General features: G+C 63.5%; 2 protein-coding genes across 2 annotated transcripts; both read right to left on the reverse strand.

Annotated features, from left to right (window-relative positions):
• Positions 1-3,318: 3,318 nt before the first annotated feature.
• On the reverse strand, positions 3,319-5,462 carry MARCKSL1 (MARCKS like 1). The gene is made up of 2 exons (XM_064398560.1): positions 5,272-5,462; positions 3,319-4,688 (listed from the first exon to the last, which is right to left on the reverse strand). Exons 1-2 carry the CDS (start codon positions 5,332-5,334, stop codon positions 4,149-4,151), a joined length of 603 nt encoding a protein of 200 aa, XP_064254630.1. The 5' UTR covers positions 5,335-5,462; the 3' UTR covers positions 3,319-4,148.
• A 767-nt stretch (positions 5,463-6,229) lies between these two features.
• On the reverse strand, positions 6,230-15,077 carry LOC135285845 (basic proline-rich protein-like). Its single transcript, XM_064398559.1, has 2 exons — positions 13,781-15,077; positions 6,230-7,265 (listed from the first exon to the last, which is right to left on the reverse strand). The coding sequence occupies exons 1-2, from the start codon at positions 14,465-14,467 to the stop codon at positions 6,945-6,947; spliced, it is 1,008 nt and encodes a 335-aa protein (XP_064254629.1). The 5' UTR covers positions 14,468-15,077; the 3' UTR covers positions 6,230-6,944.
• Positions 15,078-20,808: the final 5,731 nt, after the last annotated feature.

A 20,808-nucleotide genomic window follows, 5' to 3' on the forward strand; every position in this document is an offset into this window, starting at 1 on the left:
GAGGGGGGAAAAAAAAAAAAAAAAAACAACTTTTGAGGGGGAAAAATTCAGATTTTAAATTTTTTTTTGGTTTTTTCAGGCAGTTCCCACTCGCTGCTCTCCTTTCTCAGGGGGATCCCTCTGGAATTCCAGAGGTTCTGCACCCTCCCACGGGAGCCCTGCTGAGGTTCCAGCTCCAGTGATGCTGCTAAAACTTCACCCAGCTTCTTTTTCAAAGGGTTTATTTTTTTAATTCCTTCTTTTCCCCCCCCTCACCGTGGAGTTTTTTAGTCTCTTTGGGCTCTGAGTGAGGTTTTCACTCTGATTTTCAGTGTTTTTATGTGAAGCAAGAGAGAGATCAGTGTAACTTTGTGTCTGGGCAAGGCGGGAGGGACGGGAGGGGAGGGGAAAATCTATTGTGGTTTTTTAAAGATGCGTTTATTTTGAATTTTCAGAACCTTTGTAATAAAACTGCTCCATTTCTATGGTTGGTGTGAGCCTGGGCTGCTTTTTTCTTCATTCATTCATTCATTTCAGAGCTCTTCTTACAGGTGGAATTAAGATTTGGGAAGAAAAAATAAGGAAATAAGGCATTCATTCCCTCCTCCTTTGAGGAATGTTGGTTTAATTCCACCCACCAAAACATTTATTTATTTATCCTACACCTCAAACACAGCTTGAATCTCTTCTGTAAATTATTTCCTTGGTAAATTGTTTGGGTTTTGGGATTTATTTATTTTTTTTTCACAGAACAGCCTTGAGGTTCTCCCTCTGTCTGGAAAAAGGAGCCCAAAACACGATGGGGATTTTGGGGGAATTTTTTTATTTTTAATGGTTTTATTCCCAAACCCCAGCTGGCTCCTCATCCCTGCCCTGGCTGGGTTTGTGCTTGGAGTGGAGCAATTTGGGAATAACAGAATGCTGGAAGGGAGGGATTTCCTTCAGCTTTGGGCTGGATTTGAGTGAATCCACCCGGAATGCAGAGGATGAAAATTCCTTTCTTCAATCACAGCAGCTCCACGGAGTGCTGAGCACACCTGAAACGGCCACAGAACCCCAAACGGATCTTTTTGGAGTCAAAAAAATCAGCTTTTTGTGTGTGCTGGAACAGCCCAGGGAGCTCCATCCTCCCTCCCACGTGAATCCTCCCTTTTTGGGAACAAAACCCTGGAATTCCAGTGGGATCTCCAGTGAATTCCCCTTTTCCAGCGGTCCTGAAATGGCTGCCAGGCTGCAGCTCGGCCCGGTGCTCCCAAACCCCGCAAAAATGGGTAAAAAACCCATTTATTTCATCCCTGGGCTCAAAGAAATTAATCCCTTTGGGAAGCAGATCCCAGATTTTGGTTTCCCAGCATAAAACACAGAATTTTTTTGGTGTTCCCACCTCCCTCGAGGCCTGAGAAGAGCCCGGATGCTCCCAGTTTCCCTTCAAAATTGGGTAAAAAAACCCATTTATTTCACCCCTGTGCTCAAAGAAATGAATGGAATTGCAGGAAGCAGCTCCCAGATTTTGGTTTCCTTGCATAAAACACGGAATTTTTGGGGTATTGTCACCTACCTCGAGCCCGGTGCTCCCAAACCCCACAAAATTGGGTTAAAAACCCATTTATTTCACCCCTGGGCTCAAAAATGAATAAATTTGGGAAGCAGATCCCTGATTTTGGTTTTTTTGGCATAAAACACAGAATTTTTTGATATCCCCACCCACCTTGAGGCCTGAGAAGAGCCCGGATGCTCCCAAATCCTTCAAAATTGGGTAAAAAATCCCATTTATTTCACCCCTGTGCTCAAAAATGAATCCATTTGGGAAGCAGCTCCCAGATTTTGGTTTCCTTGCACAAAACATGGAATTTTTGGGGTATTGGCACCTACCTCGAGCCTGGATGCTCCCAAACCCCACAAAACTTGGTTAAAAACCCCATTTATGTCACCCCTCTACACAAATGAATCAATTAGGGGAGCAGATCCTTGATTTCAGTTTTTTTGGCACAAAAGATGAAATTTTTGGATATTCCCACCTACCTCGAGGCTTGGGAAGAGCCCAGATGCTCCTAAATCCTACTTGGCCTTCAAAATTGGGTAAAAAAATCAATTTATTTCACCCCTCTGCTCAAAGAAATGAATTCATTTGGGAAGCAGATCCTTGATTTTGGTTTCTTTGCATAAAACATGGAATTTTTGGATATTCCCACCTACCTCAAGATCGCATGCTCCCAAATCCCACCTGGCCTTCAAAACTGGGTTGAAAAACCCATTTATTTCACCCTTCTGCTCAAAGAAATGGATCCCATTGGGAAGCAAATCCCCGATTTTGGTTTCCTTGCACAAAAAACGGAATTTCTGGATATTCCCACCTACCTCGAGGAAGAGACTGGATGCTCCCAAATCCCACTTTGCCTTCAAAATTGGGTTAAAAACTCCATTTATTTCATCCTTCTGCTGAAACAAGTGAATCCACTTGGGAAGCAGATCCCTGATTTTGGCTCCCTGGGATAAAACCTGGAATTTTTGGATATTCCCACCTACCTCGAGGCTTGGGAAGAGCCCGGATGTTCCCAATTCCCCTTCAAAACTGGGTTTAAAAATCCATTTATTTCACGCCTCTGCTGAAACCAACGAATCCATTTGGGAAGCAAACCCCTCATTTTGGTTTTTTGGCACAAACCACGGCATTTTTGGATACCCCCACCCACCTCGAAGCTCCCTGCCCTCGCCAGGAGGGCAAACAACGCTTTGGGGTTCATTTTATTTTAATTTAATTTCATTTTTTTTGCTCTTCTCCGGCCAAACCAGCGGGAGCAGGGCTGGGAAAATCGGGAGCAAGGAGGAGATGGAGGAGCTGCCATGGAAAAATCCCCGATCGGGGACAGGAGCAGCTCCGGGGAAATCCACCCCGGCGCAGGTGACAGCAGGGGGGACAGAGGCTCCATTGTCGCCTCCTTTTTTGTTTTCCCCCCTTTGTCCAGGAAATCTTTGCTGCCAGCCTCGCCTTTTGTGCTCCTTTCAGCCCAGAGCAGCTAATCCCCCTCCAAAAAAAAAAAAATTAAATTAAAAAGAATAAAAATAAATTAAAATAAATTAAATTTAAAGGAAGCAAATAAATTCAATTTAAAGGAACCCAGCTTCAAATGGGGAATTCCGCCTCATCCCGAGTCAAACCCCCAAGGTTTTTCCGGGAAAATCCAAGGGACGGGAGCGGAGCAGCGCCGGGCTGGGCTGGGCGAGTCCTTTGTGGCGGCTCCGCATCTGCCGCCGCTCAATTAACGCGGCGCTCATTAAGGGCAGCAGCTGCGGGGCTGGAGGAGCGACCGCGACAAGAAGGACGCGAGCTCCCCCGCGCAGGGCTCACCGTTTATTCCTTTCAAACGTTACAGCTTTTGTTTGGTGGGTTGGTTGGGTTTCTTGCTTTTTTTTTTTAGTTTTTTGTCTTTTTTTTTTTTTTTACAAGTTAGAAAATTGCAAATCGAGCGGTTTTTTTTTTTCTTTTTTTTTTTGGCCATTTAAAAAATTATTTACAGAGAAGAAAAAAATAAAACAAAACGACGTTGGCTTCACATTATACAGCTGGCAGGGCCCCCTTCTCTCCACCCCACACCCCAAAAGTTATCCCTTAAAAGCAGAATTAAACACAGCGCACTTACAAGCTTTATGGTTTTAAGCCAACAGAGGACATATTATAAAAAAAACTAACCAGATTAGCTTTTTAAACCATCGATTTCTATAGAAAAAAGCACGAAATACTTGAAATGAAGAGTCAGAACCAGGAATGTAAACTGAGAAATAAAGGGAAAAAACACAAAAAGAAAAAAAAAAAATGAAAAATTCCGTTGAGCAGTGAGCGGGAGGAGAGGGGACAGCCTGGAGAGACCCCAGCAGGATTTGGGATCCGGCTCCTCCCAAACTGTAAACTCCAGAGGCGTCCGGGCCAAATCTTCCTCCCCAGTTGTTATTTTTGTTATTTTTTTTTCTTTTTCCCAAGGAATTCAGCTCAAACTGCTCCGAGTGGCGGCGGTGGGAATCCAAACCAGCTTTGATCTACGGGGACCGGGGAGAACGGGGGAGGCAGAAACACCTGCGGGGCGTGCGGGGCGTGTGTCCGTCCGGGGCTGCGGAGTCCGTGGGGACCGGGGGGGGCTCGGGGGTCGCTCTCGGGACCCCCCGAGTGATTTTTATTCTTCTTTCAGCTCCGGGCTCGCTGTAGGCTCGGCGCTTTTCGAGCTCTCCTCGCTTTTGGTGTCTCCGTGGCTCTCCCCTCCCTGCTGCTGCTTCTTCTCCTCCTCCTCCTCCTCTTCCTCCCGCCTGCCCGCGGCTTCTCCTCCCTCCTGGGGCTCTCCCGGCTGCTCCTCGGGGGGAGCCGAGGGCTGCAGCCCCCCCGGGGGGCTCTCCGAGCTGCCGCCCCGCTCCTCGGTGGGCGAGGAGCCCGAGGAGTCGCCGGCCTCCTTCTTGCCCTTGCGGAAGGAGATCCCGCTCAGCTTGAAGGGTTTCTTGAAGGAGAATTTCTTCTTCTTCTTGGGGGCGTCCTTGGGGGTCGCGGCGCCGTCCCCCGCGGGCTCGGCGGCGGCCGGGGCGGGCTCGATGCTGTCGGCAGCGCCCGCCTCGGCCTCGCTCTCCTCCTTGGGGGGTTCCGCCGAGCCGGTCCCGTTCTGGGGGGTCGCCTCGACCCCCGCCTTGGGCGTCATGTCCCCGTTGGAGATGACATGGCCGTTCTCCTGCGGGGGGAGCGCGTTAGGCAGCGCCGCGACCCCGCGCCCCCTCCCCGAACCCCCCGCACCCCACAAAGGGCTCCCGGCCGGGAAAACGGGGGGCACCGAGCGGGGGGGGGGCACCGAGCGGGGGGGGGGGCACCGAGAGGAGCCCGGGATGGGGACGGGGGGTTTGCAGCCGGTGGAAACGGGGAGCACCGGGCACACGGCGGGGCTGCCCCGAGGGACATGAGCGCACCGGGGGTGCCGAGGGGGTGCGGGGGGCCCGGGCCGGGGTCTCACGGCGGGGATCGCTCGGTGTGGGGGGGCCCAGCGCGCTGCCAGCGGGCGGCGCCCGCGCTCCACTCCCGGTACCGGGGCGCGGCGGCGGACGGGACCCGCCCGGTGCCGGGGGGAGCCCGGGGCGCGGCGCGGGCGGTGCCGCATCCCCCCGGTACCCGCCGAGCTGCAGAGACCCCCCCCGGGGGCTGCAAGGCTCCCCCGGGCTCCACCGCGGCTCCAGCACCGCGCCCGCCCCGCCGCTCCTTTGTCCGCGCTGCCGCCCGTCCCGGCGGGGCGCTCGGTGCCCCCCGGTGCCCCCGGTACCCACCTGCCCGTTGGCCTTGGCGGTGTCGGCGTCGCCGGCCGCCGCCTTGGAGCCCTGGCTGCCCATGGTGCGGCACTCGGGGAGGTGCCGGCCCCGCCGCGGCGGCTGCGCTGGGCGGGAGTGGGGCGAGCCCCCCGCCGGCCGCTGATAAGGCGAGGGGCGGGGGCGGGACGGTGCCGAGCCCGCCCCGGGGGCGGGGGGAGCGCGGGGGAGCCGCCGCCCCGCCGGTACCGGGGGGTTCTGGCGGCCGCCGAGCCCCCTCCCCGCCCGTGCGGCCGCGAAGGTCGGGGCAGGTTGGGTAAGGTGGGGTGGGGGTACCCCCGTTCCTGGGTGGGGTCTCATGGCAGCTCTGTCACCCCCGGGGTGCCCCTCACCCATCCCTGATACCCTCAGGGCGCTGCTCCCCCAAAGCCCAGAGCCCCCGGGTGCCTCTGCTCCCATCACCAACCCCCTTGGGTGCCCGTGCCCCCAGCCCTGCCATCTTTGGGGTGCCCGTGCCCCCAGCCCTGCCACCCCTGCAGTGCCAGTGCCCCCAGCCCTGCCACCCTTGGGTGCCCATGCCCTCAGCCCTGCCACCCCTGCAGTGCCCGTGCCCCCAGCCCTGTCACCCCTGCAGTGTCCGTGCCCCCAGCCCTGCCATCTTTGGGGTGCCCGTGCCCCCAGCCCTGCCACCCTTGGGTGCTGTTCACCCCAGCCCTGTCACCCCTGGCAGGGTCCCACGGTGCCACTCGGTCCCTTTCTGTCCCCCCCAGGACTGTCCTGGTGCAGTTGGCCTCGGTCCTGGCACCCCGTGGTCCTGTCACCCCAGGGTGTCTCATCCCGGGGTTTTGCTTATTCCAGGGTCCTGCTCACCCCAGCCCCACCTTCCCCGGAGTGTCCTGCAGTGGGGACAGGCCCTGCAGTGGGGACAGGCCCTGCAGTGGGGCCAGGCCTGCAGTGGGGCCAGGCCTGCAGTGGGGACAGTCCTGCAGTGGGGACAGGCCCTGCAGTGGGGCCAGCCCTGCAGTGGGGCCAGCCCTGCAGTGGGGACAGGCCCTGCAGTGGGGACAGTCCTGCAGTGGGGCCAGCCCTGCAGTGGGGCCAGCCCTGCAGTGGGGACAGGCCGTGCCCCGTGTCACACCCCCCTCCCGAGCAGCCTGGCACCCGCTCAGGGAGGTTTTTCCCCTCTGGGTTTTTCCTCCTCTCTGATTTCCCGGAACAGGGGAACCGAGGGGAAAGGAAAGCGGGACTGAAGCGTTGGGTTGTTTGCACTGGCCTGGGGCCCGCAGGATCCGTGCCAGGCCCTGGCAGTGCCAGGGGGATCCACTTCCTGCAGCCACCGCTGGATCCCGCTGAGGGCTCCCAAAATCCCTTTTGTGCCATCCCCGGCCACCAGCACTCCCCGAGGGCAGCTCCCAGCCGCCACATCCCCAACTCCGCGGTTTCCCAGTCACCCTGCTCCCACCAGGGCTGCTCCGGAGCCACCGGGGCTGGCAGCACCCCCTGTCCCCAGCACCCAGCTGTGCCACGAGCCCGGCAGCATCCAAGGCCAGACTCCGAGGGGAAAACAATGTCCCGCTGTGTGTGCTGCACCAACAAGGTCATGTTTTGTCTCCGGCCTCCCTCCCTCCCCCAGGGCACATGGCTCGCCCCCGGCAGAGCGAAATTGCTGTTAATTAAAACAGGCAGCATCTTCCTTATTGACTTTTGGGTGCCAGTTGATAAAAAGCCCTTGGCCGGCTGCCGGGCTGGCCGTGAGGGCCGGAGCGTCCCGAGCAGCCCGGGGAGCTGGGCAGGGTGTTCCCTGCTGGGAACGGAGCTCCAGGGAGGTTTTGGGCAGATCGGGAGTGGGAGGGACTGGGGGGTTGGCGGGCACACGGTGTTTGTTCCCAGTCCCAGCTCCAGGCTGGTGTTCCCAGCTGGGGAGGAAAAGGGCAGGGGAGCCCTTCCCGGTGTCCCGGCAGCCTTGGGAAATACCCACGGTGAATCCACACTTCTCTTCCCACCTGCACTTCATCCTGGAATGCAAACAGGCCTTGTGCTGCTGTGCCATGCCATGCCATGCCATGCCACCCCATTCCATCCCATCCCATCCCATCCCATCCCACCCCATTCCATCCCATCCCACCCCATCCCACCCCATCCCACCCCATCCCACCCTATCCCACCCCATCCCATCCCATCCCACCCCATCCCATCCCACCCCATCCCATCCCATCCCATCCCACCCCATCCCATCCCATCCCATCCCATCCCATCCCATCCCATGGATCCCATCCTCTTCTGGCTGTGCCAAACCCACCTCCACCAGCTCCAGCCCCCTCAGGGCTTCTCCAAATCCACACGACAGCCCCATTCCCGTCTCCCATCCCAAAGCCACGCCAGCCCCACATGGGAATGGCCCCAGCAGCTCGTCCCCCCGGCCCATTCCCACTGGTGGCAGCTCCAGCGTGGCTCTGCCTGCCGGGCTGGGGACACCAGCGTGTTCCCGGTGCTTGTGGGGAGGAGTTTCCTTGGATTTAAGGGGATTGATGGGGTTGAGCTCAGCAGCCGCCCCAGGGACACTTCACCTTCTCCAGGTTTTGGCAGAGGGGACAAAGAATCCCACCCCTCGCCTCTCCCGTGTCCCAGAGCGCCGGGACAGGGATGTGATGTGTGAAGCACAACCTGCAGCGGGGCTGGGCAGGACCGGGGGCAGAGCTGGGGGTGACAGGGACACCCTGACCCTGCCAGCCCTCCTGGCAGCCTTTCCCAGCAGCTTTCACCCCGAGGGATCCCCGTCCCTCCCGCTGGATCCGGGCCGTGCCCAGCTCTGCCCTCCGTCCTGCCCTGCTGTGCCCGGCTCTGCTGCCCCGCAGCGCCCACGGCAGCCCTGCAGCTCCCTGTGCTGGGCAGGCACGTCCGCGGCAGCTTGTCCACCTTTCCCAGCTCCCACCTTTCCCAGCTCCCAGATTTCCCAGCTTTCCGAATGCCCACCTTTCCCAGCTCCCACCTTTTCCAGCTCCCACCTTTTCCAGCTCCCAGATTTCCCAGCTTTTCCAGCTCCCAGCTTTTCCAGCTCCCAGCTTTTCCAGCTCTCAGCTTTCCCAGCTTTCCCAGCTCGCAGTTTCCCCACCTTTTCCAGCCCCCAGTTTCCCCAGCTCCCACCTTTCCCAGCTCCCCGTGTGCCTGGGGACACGTGCTGACCCCATGCTGGAGGACAGGAACCATCAGAAACCAGGAATTGCTGAACCCCAGCACAACCCAACCACCACCAAACCCTCCCAGAGCAAACCAGGAATTCCTGAATCCCAGTGCCAACCAGTGCCCACCAGGAATTCCTGAATCCCGGCACAAACCCTCCCAGAGCAAACCAGGAATTCCTGAATCCCAGTGCCAACCAGTGCCCACCAGGAATTCCTGAATCCCAGCACCACCAAACCCTCCCAGTGCCCACCAGGAATTCCTGAACCCCAGCACCAACCCTCCCAGTGCCCCCCAGTGCCCCCCAGCCCCGGGCTGGCTCTGTCCCCGTCTCTGCCTCCAGGGAGGGGCAGGAGCGGCTCCAGCTCCAGCCGGAGCTTTGGAAGGGGCAGGAATTTGCAGATTACGGTCTGTCCGCTCCCCCAGCAGATGGACAGGCAGACAAATCTCTGCCGCTCCTGCCCGCCAGCCCGGGGGGACGCCAGATCCTTGCGGATGTTGTTTTCCACTTTCCAGACCTACTTAAACTGCGGCTGATTATTAATTTATTGGGTGTTAAGCGCCGGGAGGCTGCAGGGCAGCGCCGGGAGCTGCAGAGGGACAGAGGGACCGGCCCAGCCCCTCGTCCTGCGCCGTTCCCCCAGCCCTTAACGAGGAATTAACGCAATTATTTATTCATGGGCCCGGCTCATCCGCTCCGGGATTTTATCCCGAGTTAAAGGGGCCCAGCCAGGGCGAGCGACAGCGCTGGGAATAAAAACAGAGGGATTTCCACATTGATTTATAAATAGCAAGGGAATTAACTCATTAGAGCTCTCCGGGGAGAGAATTCCAGCAGGGAGAGTTGGATGGATGGTGAAGGCTTCTGGCACCACGGCAGGGACGGGGACAGCCCTTGGGGACAGCCCAGAGTGCTTTGGGGTCTGGGGGCTGTTCCTGTGGGGTCTGGGGGCTGTTCCTGTAGGGTCTGGGGGCTGTTCCTGTGGGGGCTGTTCCTGTGGGGTCTGGGGGCTGTTCCTGTAGGGTCTGGGGGCTGTTCCTGTGGGGGCTGTTCCTGTGGGGTCTGGGGGCTGTTCCTGTAGGGGCTGCTCCTGTGGGGTCTGGGGGCTGTCCCTGTGGGGGCTGTTCCTGTAGGGTCTGGGGGCTGTTCCTGTGGGGTCTGGGGCTGCCCCTGTGGGGTCTGGGGGCTGTTCCTGTGGGGTCTGGGGGCTGCCCCTGTAGGGTCTGGGGGCTGTTCCTGCGGGGGCTGTCCCAGTGGGGTCTGGGGGCTGTTCCTGTGGGGTCTGGGGGCTGCTCCTGTGGGGTCTGGGGCTGTCCCTTCCATGCTGCAGCAGGTTGGTTTCCCAGGGTGTGGAAGCTCACCCAGGATGCTCCAGGTGTGCATCCCGTGGGGTTCAGGGCGAAGGGGCCGAGCTTCCCCAGCTGCAGCAGGAAAATCCTCCGTGCTGGGGGATTCCTGCTGGGAACGAGGCCCAGCAGGAGGAGCAGGGCATCTCTGCCCTGCACCAAGCAGGAGCTGGGCACAGCTCGTGGCACCCAGCGACCTCTGAGGCGCTCCCGGGCCACGCAAAGCTCTGCTGGGAATTCGGCAGGGCCCAGCACCAGTGTCCCCAAATCCTTCCTGCCCTGGGCAGGGCTCCAGCCCGGGAGGCTGTGGAGAGGCTCTGACTTCCCATAGAAACCATGAAAGGGCCCCTTCTTGTGTCTGCCAGAGCCCCGTCATTTTTGGTTGTGAAGATCCCATGGCAACCAGCGCCTCCTGCAACTGCGCCCGCTCTTGCTGGGCCGGCTTCTCCCCTCCCGTGGGATCATCCCGAGGGATCAGCCCCAGCCCTGGGCCCTCCCAGCCCCGCGCCCCCTCCCCTGCTCGGCCTGAGAGTCACAGGGAGGGAAGAGAGAGGAATCTCCTCCCGTCCTATCCCGGAGCCCCTCTGCCCTTCCTGGGGTCACAGTTGGGATTTTTAAACAGAGCCATGCCCCAACCCCAAACCCCTCCAGCCCCACCCTCGGGCTGGGCTGTGCACCCCAGGGTGACAATGGGGACACCACGTGCCACGGTCTGGGGCAGTTTTGGCAGATTTTGGGGATCAACACCCCCACATGGCCTTTCCCAGCCTGGCCCAGAACAGGAACCCCCACAAGGGCCTGGCCGGGGCATCCTGCTCATCCCACATTCCTTATCTCCCTGTCCCGGCTGATAAGGGCTGCCTGACCCTGAGCTGCCTCCGGGAGCTCTGCAGGGCTGCCAGGGCTGCCTGGGAAAGCCGGGAATCAGCCTCCAGCCGGGAGCGGGGCTGGGAGGGCTCTGCCCCGGGCAGGGACAGCTCCCAGAGCATCCTTCCCGGCCCAGAGGGAAGTTTACAGTGCGAACAAAAGCCAGGCTCGCTCCAAGCGCAGCTTTTCCCGTGCTGCTTCCTGGCTCCCGCACGCCACGGGACGGGAGGGGTGGGTGTGATTTGGGGTGCCAACATCGCGGCCAGCCCTGCCCTCCGGCACTGGGGAACCATTCCCGTCACTCCCGGCCTTTTCCAAACCCCTCCGGCCCTCTCGGAGCCCCTGCGAGGAGCTCTGGGCCTCTCCTCCCCAGGCGGGCCCCCCCAGCTCTCCCTGGAGCGTCTCTGGGATCCCCCCGGCGCTTCCAGACCCCCCCGGGGCCCCGGCCCAGGGCTGCGGGCGGCTCTGCAGGTGTGGCCTCACCTGGGCAGGGCGCACAGGGACAGCCCTGCTCCCGCTGGGTGCGATCCCACAGACCCCAGAGACCCCAGAGAGCCCATGGATCCCACAGACCCCAGAGGTCCCACAGACCCCAGAGGTCCCACAGACCCCAGAGACCCCATGGATCCCACAGACCCCGGAGATCCCAGAGATCCCACAGACCCCAAAGATCTCAGAGACCCCATGGATCCCACAGACCCCAGAGATCTCAGAGATCCCAGAGACCCCATGGATCCCACAGACCCCAGAGATCTCAGAGATCCCAGAGACCCCATGGATCCCACAGACCCCAGAGATCTCAGAGGTCCCAGAGACCCCACAGGTCCCATGGACACCAAAGTTCCCACAGACCCCAGGGATCCTATGGACCTCACAGATCCCACAAATCCCACGGATCCCACAGACCCCAAAGATCCCACAGACTGTACAGACCCCACAGACCCCCCGGCAGCAGGACACCACCCCACACCCCTCCCGCCCCCTTTGCCCGATCCCCGGGGCCGGTGGCCGCTGCCGGCCGGGAGCGGGACAGGAGCGGGACAGGAACGGGGCAGGAGCGGGTCCGGGCACGGGGCAGGAGCGGGGCACGGGGCAGGAGCGGGGCACGGGGCAGGAGCGGGACAGCAGCGGGGCAGGAACGGGGCAGGAGCGGGGCTCGGAGCGGGGCCGGGCGCTGCGGGGCCGCGCTGCCTCCCCCGGGAGCAGCGGGATGTGAGGGCCCCTTTCTCCCCGCGAGTCAATGTGGCTTTTTGTTGCGCTGCCGGGGCTGATAGCGCCGAGCGGGGACAGACAATACGTGGCATTGTTCCCTTTCAGCGACATCTGACGGGAGAAGAGGCCGCTGCGTGCCCGGGACGAGGGGGGAAGGGGCCGGACTGACGGACAGGGACACCCAAACCGACCCTGGGTGTCGCCATGGGCAGCACCGGAGGGATGCTGAGCGCCTAAAACCGCCTCGGTTCGGGTCGGAAGGGACTTTGAGGAGCGTTTAGGTGATGGGGGTGTTGTTCGTGGCACTGAAATCATCCCCGAGAGCCACGAACTTCCCGCCCCGCTCGTCCCGATGGAATATTAATTACAAAACCTCATCAGGAACCTGCAGCATCAACACTCCCAACGCTCCCGTGGCTGCTCCCTCTCCCCAGGTCCTGCCTGAACCCCCGGGAATTCCTGGAAAACCAAAATTCCCCGCGGGCAGGGTGGGGCAGGGGCTGGGTCCCTGCGAGGGGGGAGCCGGGAGCAGAACCCGGGGGGGGAATCCCGGCCCTGCCAGGGCTGTCTGCAACTTTCCATCAGAAATCCCCTCCTTCCCTTTATCCCGGCCTTGCTTCACCGCCGGCAGCAGAATTCCCCACGGAGAGCTCGGGAGTGGCTCCGGGGGGGGGGGGGGCGCGGTTTTTGGGGAGCGTTTTGCCCTGCCAGGCGTTCCAGCCGTGCCCGATGAGCTCCCACCCCCTGGGGATGGGGGGCACGGAGGGGTTTTGGACCCTCCAGAGTCGGGTGCTGCTCCCACCCCGCTCACCCCCGCTCGGCTCTCAGGGTGGGGTGAGCGCGGGGGGTCCCCCTGGAAGGGGCTCGGGGTGAGCTCCCGGAGGGGTCTCCAGCCGGTTTTGGGGTCTGTGGGGGAGGGCGGGGGGGGGCAGCGGGGCCGTCCCCGCCCCCACGGCTCGCTGGGATGCAGCGGCGGATGCAGCTCGGGCAGACTTGCATGGCCGTAACCATGGCAACGGCAGCGCGGGGGGATGCGGGGGGTGCGGGGGAACCGGGGGGAGCCGGGGGGGACCGGGGGGAGCCGGGGGGACCGGGGGGAGCCGGGCAGAGCGGGGCCGCAGCGCTGCCATCGCACCCAGGGCCTGGGGGCACCCCACATCTGCATCTGCACACATCTGGGATCCGGCTGTTCCCGGGTCTGGGTTCACCCACATCTGGTTTTACCCAGGTCCGGCTTTTCCCGGGTCTGGGTTCACCCAGGTTCTGGGGTGGTGTTCCCCCCCCCATCTGTTTTTTTCCGTGTCTGGGCTCGCCCCACACCTGGGCTCGCCCCACATCGGGATCCCCCACACATCTGACCTCCCCCAGCTCTGGGCTCACCCCACACTCGGGTTCCCTCAGGTCTGCCTTCACCCCACATCTGCCCCAACCCCCCCCGACCCCTCTCCCCCCAGCTCTGGCTCCCCCGGGGGGTTCCCATGCCCCCATCCCGGGGGCTCCGTGCCCGGGAGGGGCGGGCAGGGCGCGGGGGGGCCCCGCGGGTGCCATCGAAGCCGCCGCTGTTTGTTCTGGCTCTCTGGCTCCTCATTCGCTTTGAGCCGCGGCCGTTTCCCCTCCCCAGGACCCCGAACCTCGGGGCGCTGCCCCCCAGCGCCCCCAGCCCCACGGGGGGGCTGCGGAGACCCCCGCTCAGCTCTCTCCTTGCTGGGAGCAGGACGGGATCCCGCTGCTCCCAGCCGTGGGGACACCACGGGGACACCGCGGGGACACCACGGGGACACCGCGGGGACACCACGGGGACAGCGGGGGTGGCCGTGCCAGGCTCGTGCTGCCCACCTGCCCGCCCCCCCGGCCCAGCCCCCGCGCTCGGCAGCGGAGCGGCTCCGGCGGAGAACAGCCCGCGGCGCTGGAGTGACCCACTAACCTTCTTCTCCTTAAAAATGCATGAAATGCAGGCAGCTGCCGCGGGGGCTGGCACCCGCACCGCGCGGGCACGGGCGGGGCTCGGGTGGGCACTGGGGCGGGCACGGGGAGCCCCCCGGGAAGGGAGGGAGCGAGGGATGGAGGGATGGGTGGATGGATGGATGGATGGATGGATGGATGGATGGATGGATGGATGGATGGATGGATGGATGGAGGGGCTGCGCTGCTCTGGCTGCCCAGATTTGGGGGGCTGGCGGGGTTTGAGTCGCGCTGCACCGCCGGGCAGGGCGGGGGTGGCACGGGCAGGGCCGGGGTGGCACGGGGCCGCTGGCAGCAGGGTGTGGGCACGCCGCGGCGGAGCGAGATCCAGCAGGGAATGGCAGCAGGGAGCTGCCGCCGGGGTGCCAGGACATCCCAAAGGGCCGTCCCCACTGGCTCGGTGCCAGCCGGGTGTCCCGCGGGTGGCACGGGCGGGTGGCACGGTGCTCGCAGGCGGGCACAGCCTCGCCCCGGCGCTGCCATCACAGCCCTGACCTGGTTTTTCTGCGGCTCCTCCTCGCCTCGAACACACCCGGAGCAGATGGCAGCGAGCCGGGGGGGCGGCGGGGGGACACGGGCTCCCAGCACCCCGTGTCCCCCCCGGCAGCCACGCGGGGCCGGGGGGACGCGTCCCCAGCTCCTGTCGCATGCGGCTGACTGAATTTCGGTCCGGTTTGCACGGCTGGTTGCGGCTGCAGCACCTCCGCGAAGACGCGGGGATATTTTTAGCCGCTCTGGCTGCGGCTGAGCCGCCCCCGGGCAGCCCCCGGGCGGGGTCCGACCCCAGCGTCCCCTCGGAGAGGGACGAACACCCGCGGCCTTCGCTGGGAAGAGAGGGGGATTTGCGGGATTAAAGTTTTGCCTTTGTTTCTGCGGTCACAGCCCTGTCTGGAGAAGGAGAAAAGCCCGGGAACGAAGAGCAGCGCAAGCTGGATTGAGTAAACAACGCAGCTGCTCCATCCCTGCCCGAGCGGGGCCATTCCTTGGCCGCATCCCTGCTTCCCATCCTTTCCCCTCCGACATTCCCGGCCTGCCGTCGCCCAGAGAGCCTCGGGAAGAGGGAGGAAATCCCAGCGCGGGGCTTTCCAGGGCGCTTTGGAAATCCCTGGCGTTTCCTGCGGGGTCTCAGCCCTGACTCACCGCGCTGGGAGCGCCCTCGGAGCTGTCCCCGCCCTGTCACCTTCGGCCCCACACGTGTCCCCCCGGTGCCAGCCAGGTGGCGGAGCCAGCAGTGTCTCCACTCCCCCCCCGTGTCAATTAACATAAATTGACACTGACTAATTAACCGTCCCGCCTCATTAGAGCCCGGATGCCGCATCCCTGGAAGCAGCAGGCAGCCGAGCCCGGCTCTCAGCGCCTGCGGCCGCGTCCCACCCCGCGCCAGGCTCCGGCCGCCGCTGTCCCCAGCCCTGTCCCCGCCACTGTCCCCATCCCAGGGCCCTTGCGAGGCTGCCAGCAGCGATAACGAGATCGGCTCCTAATCCACTTATTCCTGGCTGGAGCAGAGGGCCGGCAGCCGCTCCGGGCACCGGGACCGGGGGGAAACCCGGCTGCTCTCGGCACGGAGAGACGCCCAGGAGGGGGTGGCGAGACCCGCGGGGGGCTGAACCCTCGGGGGAAGGTGACAGCACGAGCAGCAGGGCCCTGGGAGCAGCAGAACGAGCAAACCTTGCGTCAGCCTGCGAGGGAGATAAGGAGCCCGGCCCAGCCCGCAGCCGGGAGGGAGCGGCGGGGAGGAGAGGGGGGATCGAGGCGGCCGAGTGCAGGGGAAGGTCACCCCAAGGCGGTGACACCCAGCCCGGCGGGGGGAAGGAAAAGGAGATTTTTCACTTCCCTGTTTGCTCAGGGCTGCCTGGGCAGGGGGCCCCGCGCGGGTCCCGTCCTGCCGCTGCCCCCGGGCTGAGGCACGGCCGGGTTTGGGGGACACCCTCGGGCCCAGCGTGGGCATGTCCTGCCCTCAGCAGCACCCCCGAGCCCCGAGGGGCTCTCAGCTCCCCAAACCCCGCGTGCTGCGGGTGGGGATGCTCTGGGGAAGCTCCGGCTCCTTCCCAGCCCCTGAGCGGGGATCAGGAGCTGGGTCAGCGGGAGACCCCCAAAAGCGATGGGACCGGGGGGTGGCCGCTCCCCGGGGGGAGCCCCGGGGCAGAGTCGATGCTTTTCCCGCTGGGCTGGAACGGGGAGCCCGCGTTGGGGACAGGTCCCACGGGGGCTTTGGGGGCTCCAGGAGGGCGCAGGGACCCGGGACAGCGTTTGGGGACAGCATGGAGGCCAGGTCCCCCCGTGTGGAGCTCGGGAAGGAGCCCCGGGAGGATGGAAAAGCCGGGAATGCCGAGCGCGGAGGAGGCAGGAAGCAGGGCCGGGGCAGGAAGGCAGCCCCGGCTCCGGGCCCGGCGGAAAAGCGGAGGAAGAGCGGAGGAAAGGCCCGAGGCCACCGCGGTGGCCCGGGAGGAAGGCTGGCCCCGGCCAGGAGCTGTCCCGGCGCACGTTGTCCCCGCCGTGGCACCGAAACTCGCCCGTTCCCGGCTGCAAACGCCCTGGTGGGCTGCGGGTCCCGGCGTGCCCCGTGCCGGCCACACCTCGGGACTCGCAGCCTCGTGGGACACCCCAAAAGCGGGCAACGGGACCCTTGGGACGCCCCTGTGGTGGCCGTGGAGGTGGCACTGCCACCCGTGGGGTGCCCGGCTGGGGTCTGAGCAGGGACACAGAACTCCTGGGGCTTGGGTGGGTTTGGGGTTTCTTATGTTCCTCTGGAGTTCCGTGAGGACTTTTGGGGCTCAGATGAAGATGGGGCCACCACAGAGCAGGACACCCAGCTGGGGGGTGGGCGACATTCCTGACGCTGCCCCCCCTCTTCTCCACAACTCTTGGGAAATGCCCCAACACCCCCCAGAGCCTCCCTTCGCCACCTTTGAGCCCCTCCAGCTCAGATCACCGGGAACATTCAGCTCGAACCACCGTGGGGGCCGCGTCCCCGCCGCCGAGGATGTCACCGCGGTGTCCCCAGGCGGGAGCCGCCGTCCCGGGAACGGAGCTGTTCCGTGTTTATAGCGGCTGCCGGGGAGAACGGCAGCGGGAGCGGAGGGAGCACTCCCAGCTTGGGGCTGTCCCCAAGCTCCGTCTGGCCCCCGCCTCGGAGCGGCCCCGGGGAGCCGGGGAGCCGGGGAGCCGGGGGTCCGGGGGTCCCGGGGCGCCGTCCCCGCTCCCTGCCCGCCTTTGGGGGCCGCAGGTGATGGGAGAGCTCGGGGTCCCCTGCAGCTCCGGGGTCCCCACCGCGGGCTTGTTTGAGGGAGGAAATGAGGACGTGGGTGTGATTGTTAATGAGGTATGCTAATTAAGGGCTCGTGGGGCGCAGGTTTGGGCCAGGTGAGCCCTGGGTGAGGTCGGGGTGGTTGTGGCCAGCTCGGCTCAGTGCAGCACCTCCAAAATTTGGGTGTCTCGAGGGGACCCCGTGGCCCTGGGGGTGTGCTCGGGGGTCCCCCAGCCCGGGGGATGCTGACAGGATCAGCACTGGGATATTTTTCCCTCCCTGATGCTTTTTTTCCAGCTTGGTGTCACCCCAAGCCTGCTGCGGTGTGAGGTGACAGTGGGTAAATGAATCCTTAATTAACCACTTTGGGGATTTGGCTTTATTAATGTAAAAAATCTTTATTAGGGAGGAATTAAAGCTGCCAGTCTCTGGGTGGCACAGCCCAGGTGGGATCACCTTTGCTTTTGGGGGATGTTCCTGTCCTTTTCCACCTCCTCGTCCACATCAGGAGCTGCTGGGTGCTGGATTTGGAAGTGAAGCAGCCAGGGATGGGCTGGGGGTTGGGATGGATGAGGCGGGGCTGGGAGGTCCCCAGGGAGGGGCTGAGCTGCAGGATCACCCAGAAATGCGGGGTGCAGCCACCCAGCATCACCCAGAACTCCAGGATCCAGCAGTCCTTCCTCTGTGCCCAGCTGGGCTGGGACCAGGCAGGAATTGCTGCTTGGAGGTCCCAGGAACTGGGATAAGGGTGGGAGCCGCGGCCTCCCGGGAATGCTGGGACGGCTTTTAGGGGAAAACGAGCACTTCCCATCAGCCGCATCCGCTGGGAAGCGGGAGGGGATTCCCGGCGGGCAGCAGGAGGGTGAAGTTTTCCCATTTTGGGTGTGCACATGGAGGGAATTTCTGCCGGGAATTTTGCTCCAGCGTGGCCGCTGTCCTGGGGATCTGTGTGACACCCCCGGACGTGTCCTGGCACATGGAGCTCCCTGTCTCTGCTGTCCTGGGGATCTGTGTGACACCCCCGGATGTGTCCTGGCACATGGAGCTCCCTGTCCTGGGGTTCTGTGTGACACCCCGGGATGTGTCCTGGCACATGGAGCTCCCTGTCCTGGGGTTCTGTGTGACACCCCGGGACGTGTCCTGGCACATGGAGCTCCCTGTCCTGGGGATCTGTGTGACACCCCGGGACGTGTCCTGGCACATGGAACTCCCTGTCCCCGCTGTCCTGGCGTTCTGTGTGACACCCCAGGACGTGTCCTGGCACATGGAGCTCCCTGTCCTGGGGTTCTGTGTGACACCCCCGGATGTGTCCTGGCACATGGAGCTCCCTGTCCTGGGGTTCTGTGTGACACCCCCGGATGTGTCCTGGCACATGGAGCTCCCTGTCCCCGCTGTCCCGCTGCCCGGGAGACCCCAGGCTCGGCTGGGATTTGCCATAATTCCTGCACTTTGAAGTCACCAGCTCCTCCCGAGGGATCCTCGCTACCTGCGGCAGACCTGCCCCTGGCATCTGGCTGCTAATCCCGGGATTAGCGGCCGCAGGGAGCGGCAGATGGAGCCCGGGACCCCCGGCGGGCAGCCCGGGACCCCCGGGGCGACCACGGCAGCTGAGCCCCCAGCGGAGCCACCTCCGTGGGGCTCCCGGGGGAATTCCCAGCGGGATCTCCCCCGGGACATGGTCCCCGCCCGGGGGCCTGGGAAAGCCCCGGCGGGAGGGAAGTGAGACGTGTCACCGCTCGCGGTGACAGCTGCTCCCGGCTGCGTTTCTGGGAAAGCCGAGAATCCCCGCGTCCAGCTTCTTCTCGCCCCCGAAATATCCGCAGCGCTCTCGGGGTGGGAAGAAGGGAAGGAGAGGAGGAAATGGCTGCGTGGCTCCATCCTGTGCCCCCCCCAACCCAGCTCCTGCATTCTCGGGGTCGCGGCCAGGCAGAGGGGATAAGGGAGATGCCCCCGGGGCTGTGTCGGGGGTCTCTGTCCCCAGTTCCCAGCCAGGCCCCCCGTCCTGTGGCCGAGTGTCCCACGGCTGCGTGCTAACCCCAGGGTCCCCGCTCAATGGGAGGAAGGAAATCCTCATCCTCGGGAAAGGCTGGACACGGCCGTTTCCTCCCCCTGTGCCGGGGCCCCGGCATCACCCCCCGCCCCACCCGGCTGGAAATCCCGGCCGGACACCGGGCTCGGTCCTGTGGGGTCACACGGGAAGCAGGGACAGGCGGGGGGGGCCGCTCTGTGCCCCCCAAACGCGCAGGATCTGCCGGGGGGCTCGGGGGTTCCGCAGCCGCTCCAAGCAGCGGAGCCCCTCGGTGTCCCCGGGAATGGGGGTCCCGCTCCCCGCCGGTCCCGGTGCGGGGTGGGGGTGAGGGAAACACAATCCCGTGGGCTCGCCCGCCTCTGGCTCGTCTCCAGCCTTCGCTGTTCCCGCTGCTCCTTCCTCTTCCTCGCCCTTTGCCCCGCTGACGGCAGCGCTGAAACGGCGGCGGCTCCGCTCCGGTGGCCTTTGGTCCCGCCCTGTCCCCGCCGTGTCCCCGCCGTCCCTCGGGGCTCTGCCGGGCACCGACACCCCCTTTCGCCTCCCCGGCGCCACGGACGGTCCCGGTCCCGGTTCTGATCCCGGTCCCGGTTCTGCTCCCGGTCCCGGTTCCCCGGACCCGCTCCGGTGTTTGATCTCCGCTTTCAGCGGCAAGAATTCCCCCGCCGTGGTCGGGGCTGAATCGGGAGCGGTGTCGGAAGCGGGACCGGGACCAGCACCGGGACCGGATTAGGATCGGGACAGGGACCTGGATGAGGACCGGGATCAGAATCGGGATCGGGATGGAACCGGGGACCAGGACTGGGATCAGGATCGGGGCCGGGATCAGAATCTGGATGGGGAGGGGACTGGGATCAGGACCGGGATAAGGATCAGGACCGGGACCAGGACCCGGATCGGGATCGGGACCGGGATCGGGACCGGGATCAGGATCGGCATCAGGACCAGGACCGGGATCGGGACCGGGAGCGCGCGCGCCGGGCGCCCCCTGGCGGCCGCGCGGCCCCGCCGGAACAAAGGCCGGAGCCGGGACCCCCCGAGCCCCCCCCGAGCCCCCGGGACCCCTTTAGCACCCCCGGAACCCCTCCTGGGACCCCCCGGGACCCTCCCGCGGGCCGGGGGAGCCCACAGCCCCCGCACGGGCGCTGCTCCCGGCAGCGGGGACGGCCCCGGGCCGGGGCTCTCGGGATGCGCTGCCTCCCTTCCTCCTCCTCTTCCTCCTCCCCCTCCTCCTCCTCCTCCTCCTCCTCCCCCGACCCTGACGGGCAGGTTGGGCAGGAGGAGCCTGGGGAGAACACCCGAGCCGCGGGTAAAGGAGCAAAGGGGAGCGGCTGGGGCTCCCCAAACCCCCCCGTGCCCCCACATCCACAGGGGACCCCTCAAAGCAGGGCGCTGCAGCAGCTGGGGCTCTTTAAAAATACACGTTTTTTACACATTTAAAAATATACATTTTAGAGAAATGACATCACCTTTCCCTACACAGAGCATGGGGAAGGGGCACAGGAGCTCCTGGGGACCCCCAAAGGACGGGATGAGGGTTCACCCCCTCCTAAAGGAACCCAGCTGGGAGCTTCAACACACCTGAACTCTCACCTTCCTCCTCCCTCTCCACCCCTGTCAAACCTCAGCACCATCAAAAAAACCCCTCCTCACACCCAAACCGCAGCAAACCTTTTGGTGGAGGTGGATCCAAACAACAAACACACACACAACTTGC

The sequence above is a fragment of the Passer domesticus genome, chromosome 24 (assembly GCF_036417665.1).
Source record: "Passer domesticus isolate bPasDom1 chromosome 24, bPasDom1.hap1, whole genome shotgun sequence".
Taxonomy (NCBI): domain Eukaryota; kingdom Metazoa; phylum Chordata; class Aves; order Passeriformes; family Passeridae; genus Passer; species Passer domesticus.

Coding starts and splice junctions, on each gene's coding strand:
- LOC135285845 (XM_064398559.1), bottom strand. CDS start 14,467: ATGCGACAGGAGCTGGGGACGCGTCCCCCCGGCCCCGCGTGGCTGCCG. Junction 7,266..13,780: donor GCATTTTTAAGGAGAAGAAG/GTTAGTGGGTCA, acceptor TTTGCATTCCAG/GATGAAGTGCAGGTGGGAAG.
- MARCKSL1 (XM_064398560.1), bottom strand. CDS start 5,334: ATGGGCAGCCAGGGCTCCAAGGCGGCGGCCGGCGACGCCGACACCGCC. Junction 4,689..5,271: donor CCGCCAAGGCCAACGGGCAG/GTGGGTACCGGG, acceptor CTCCCCCCGCAG/GAGAACGGCCATGTCATCTC.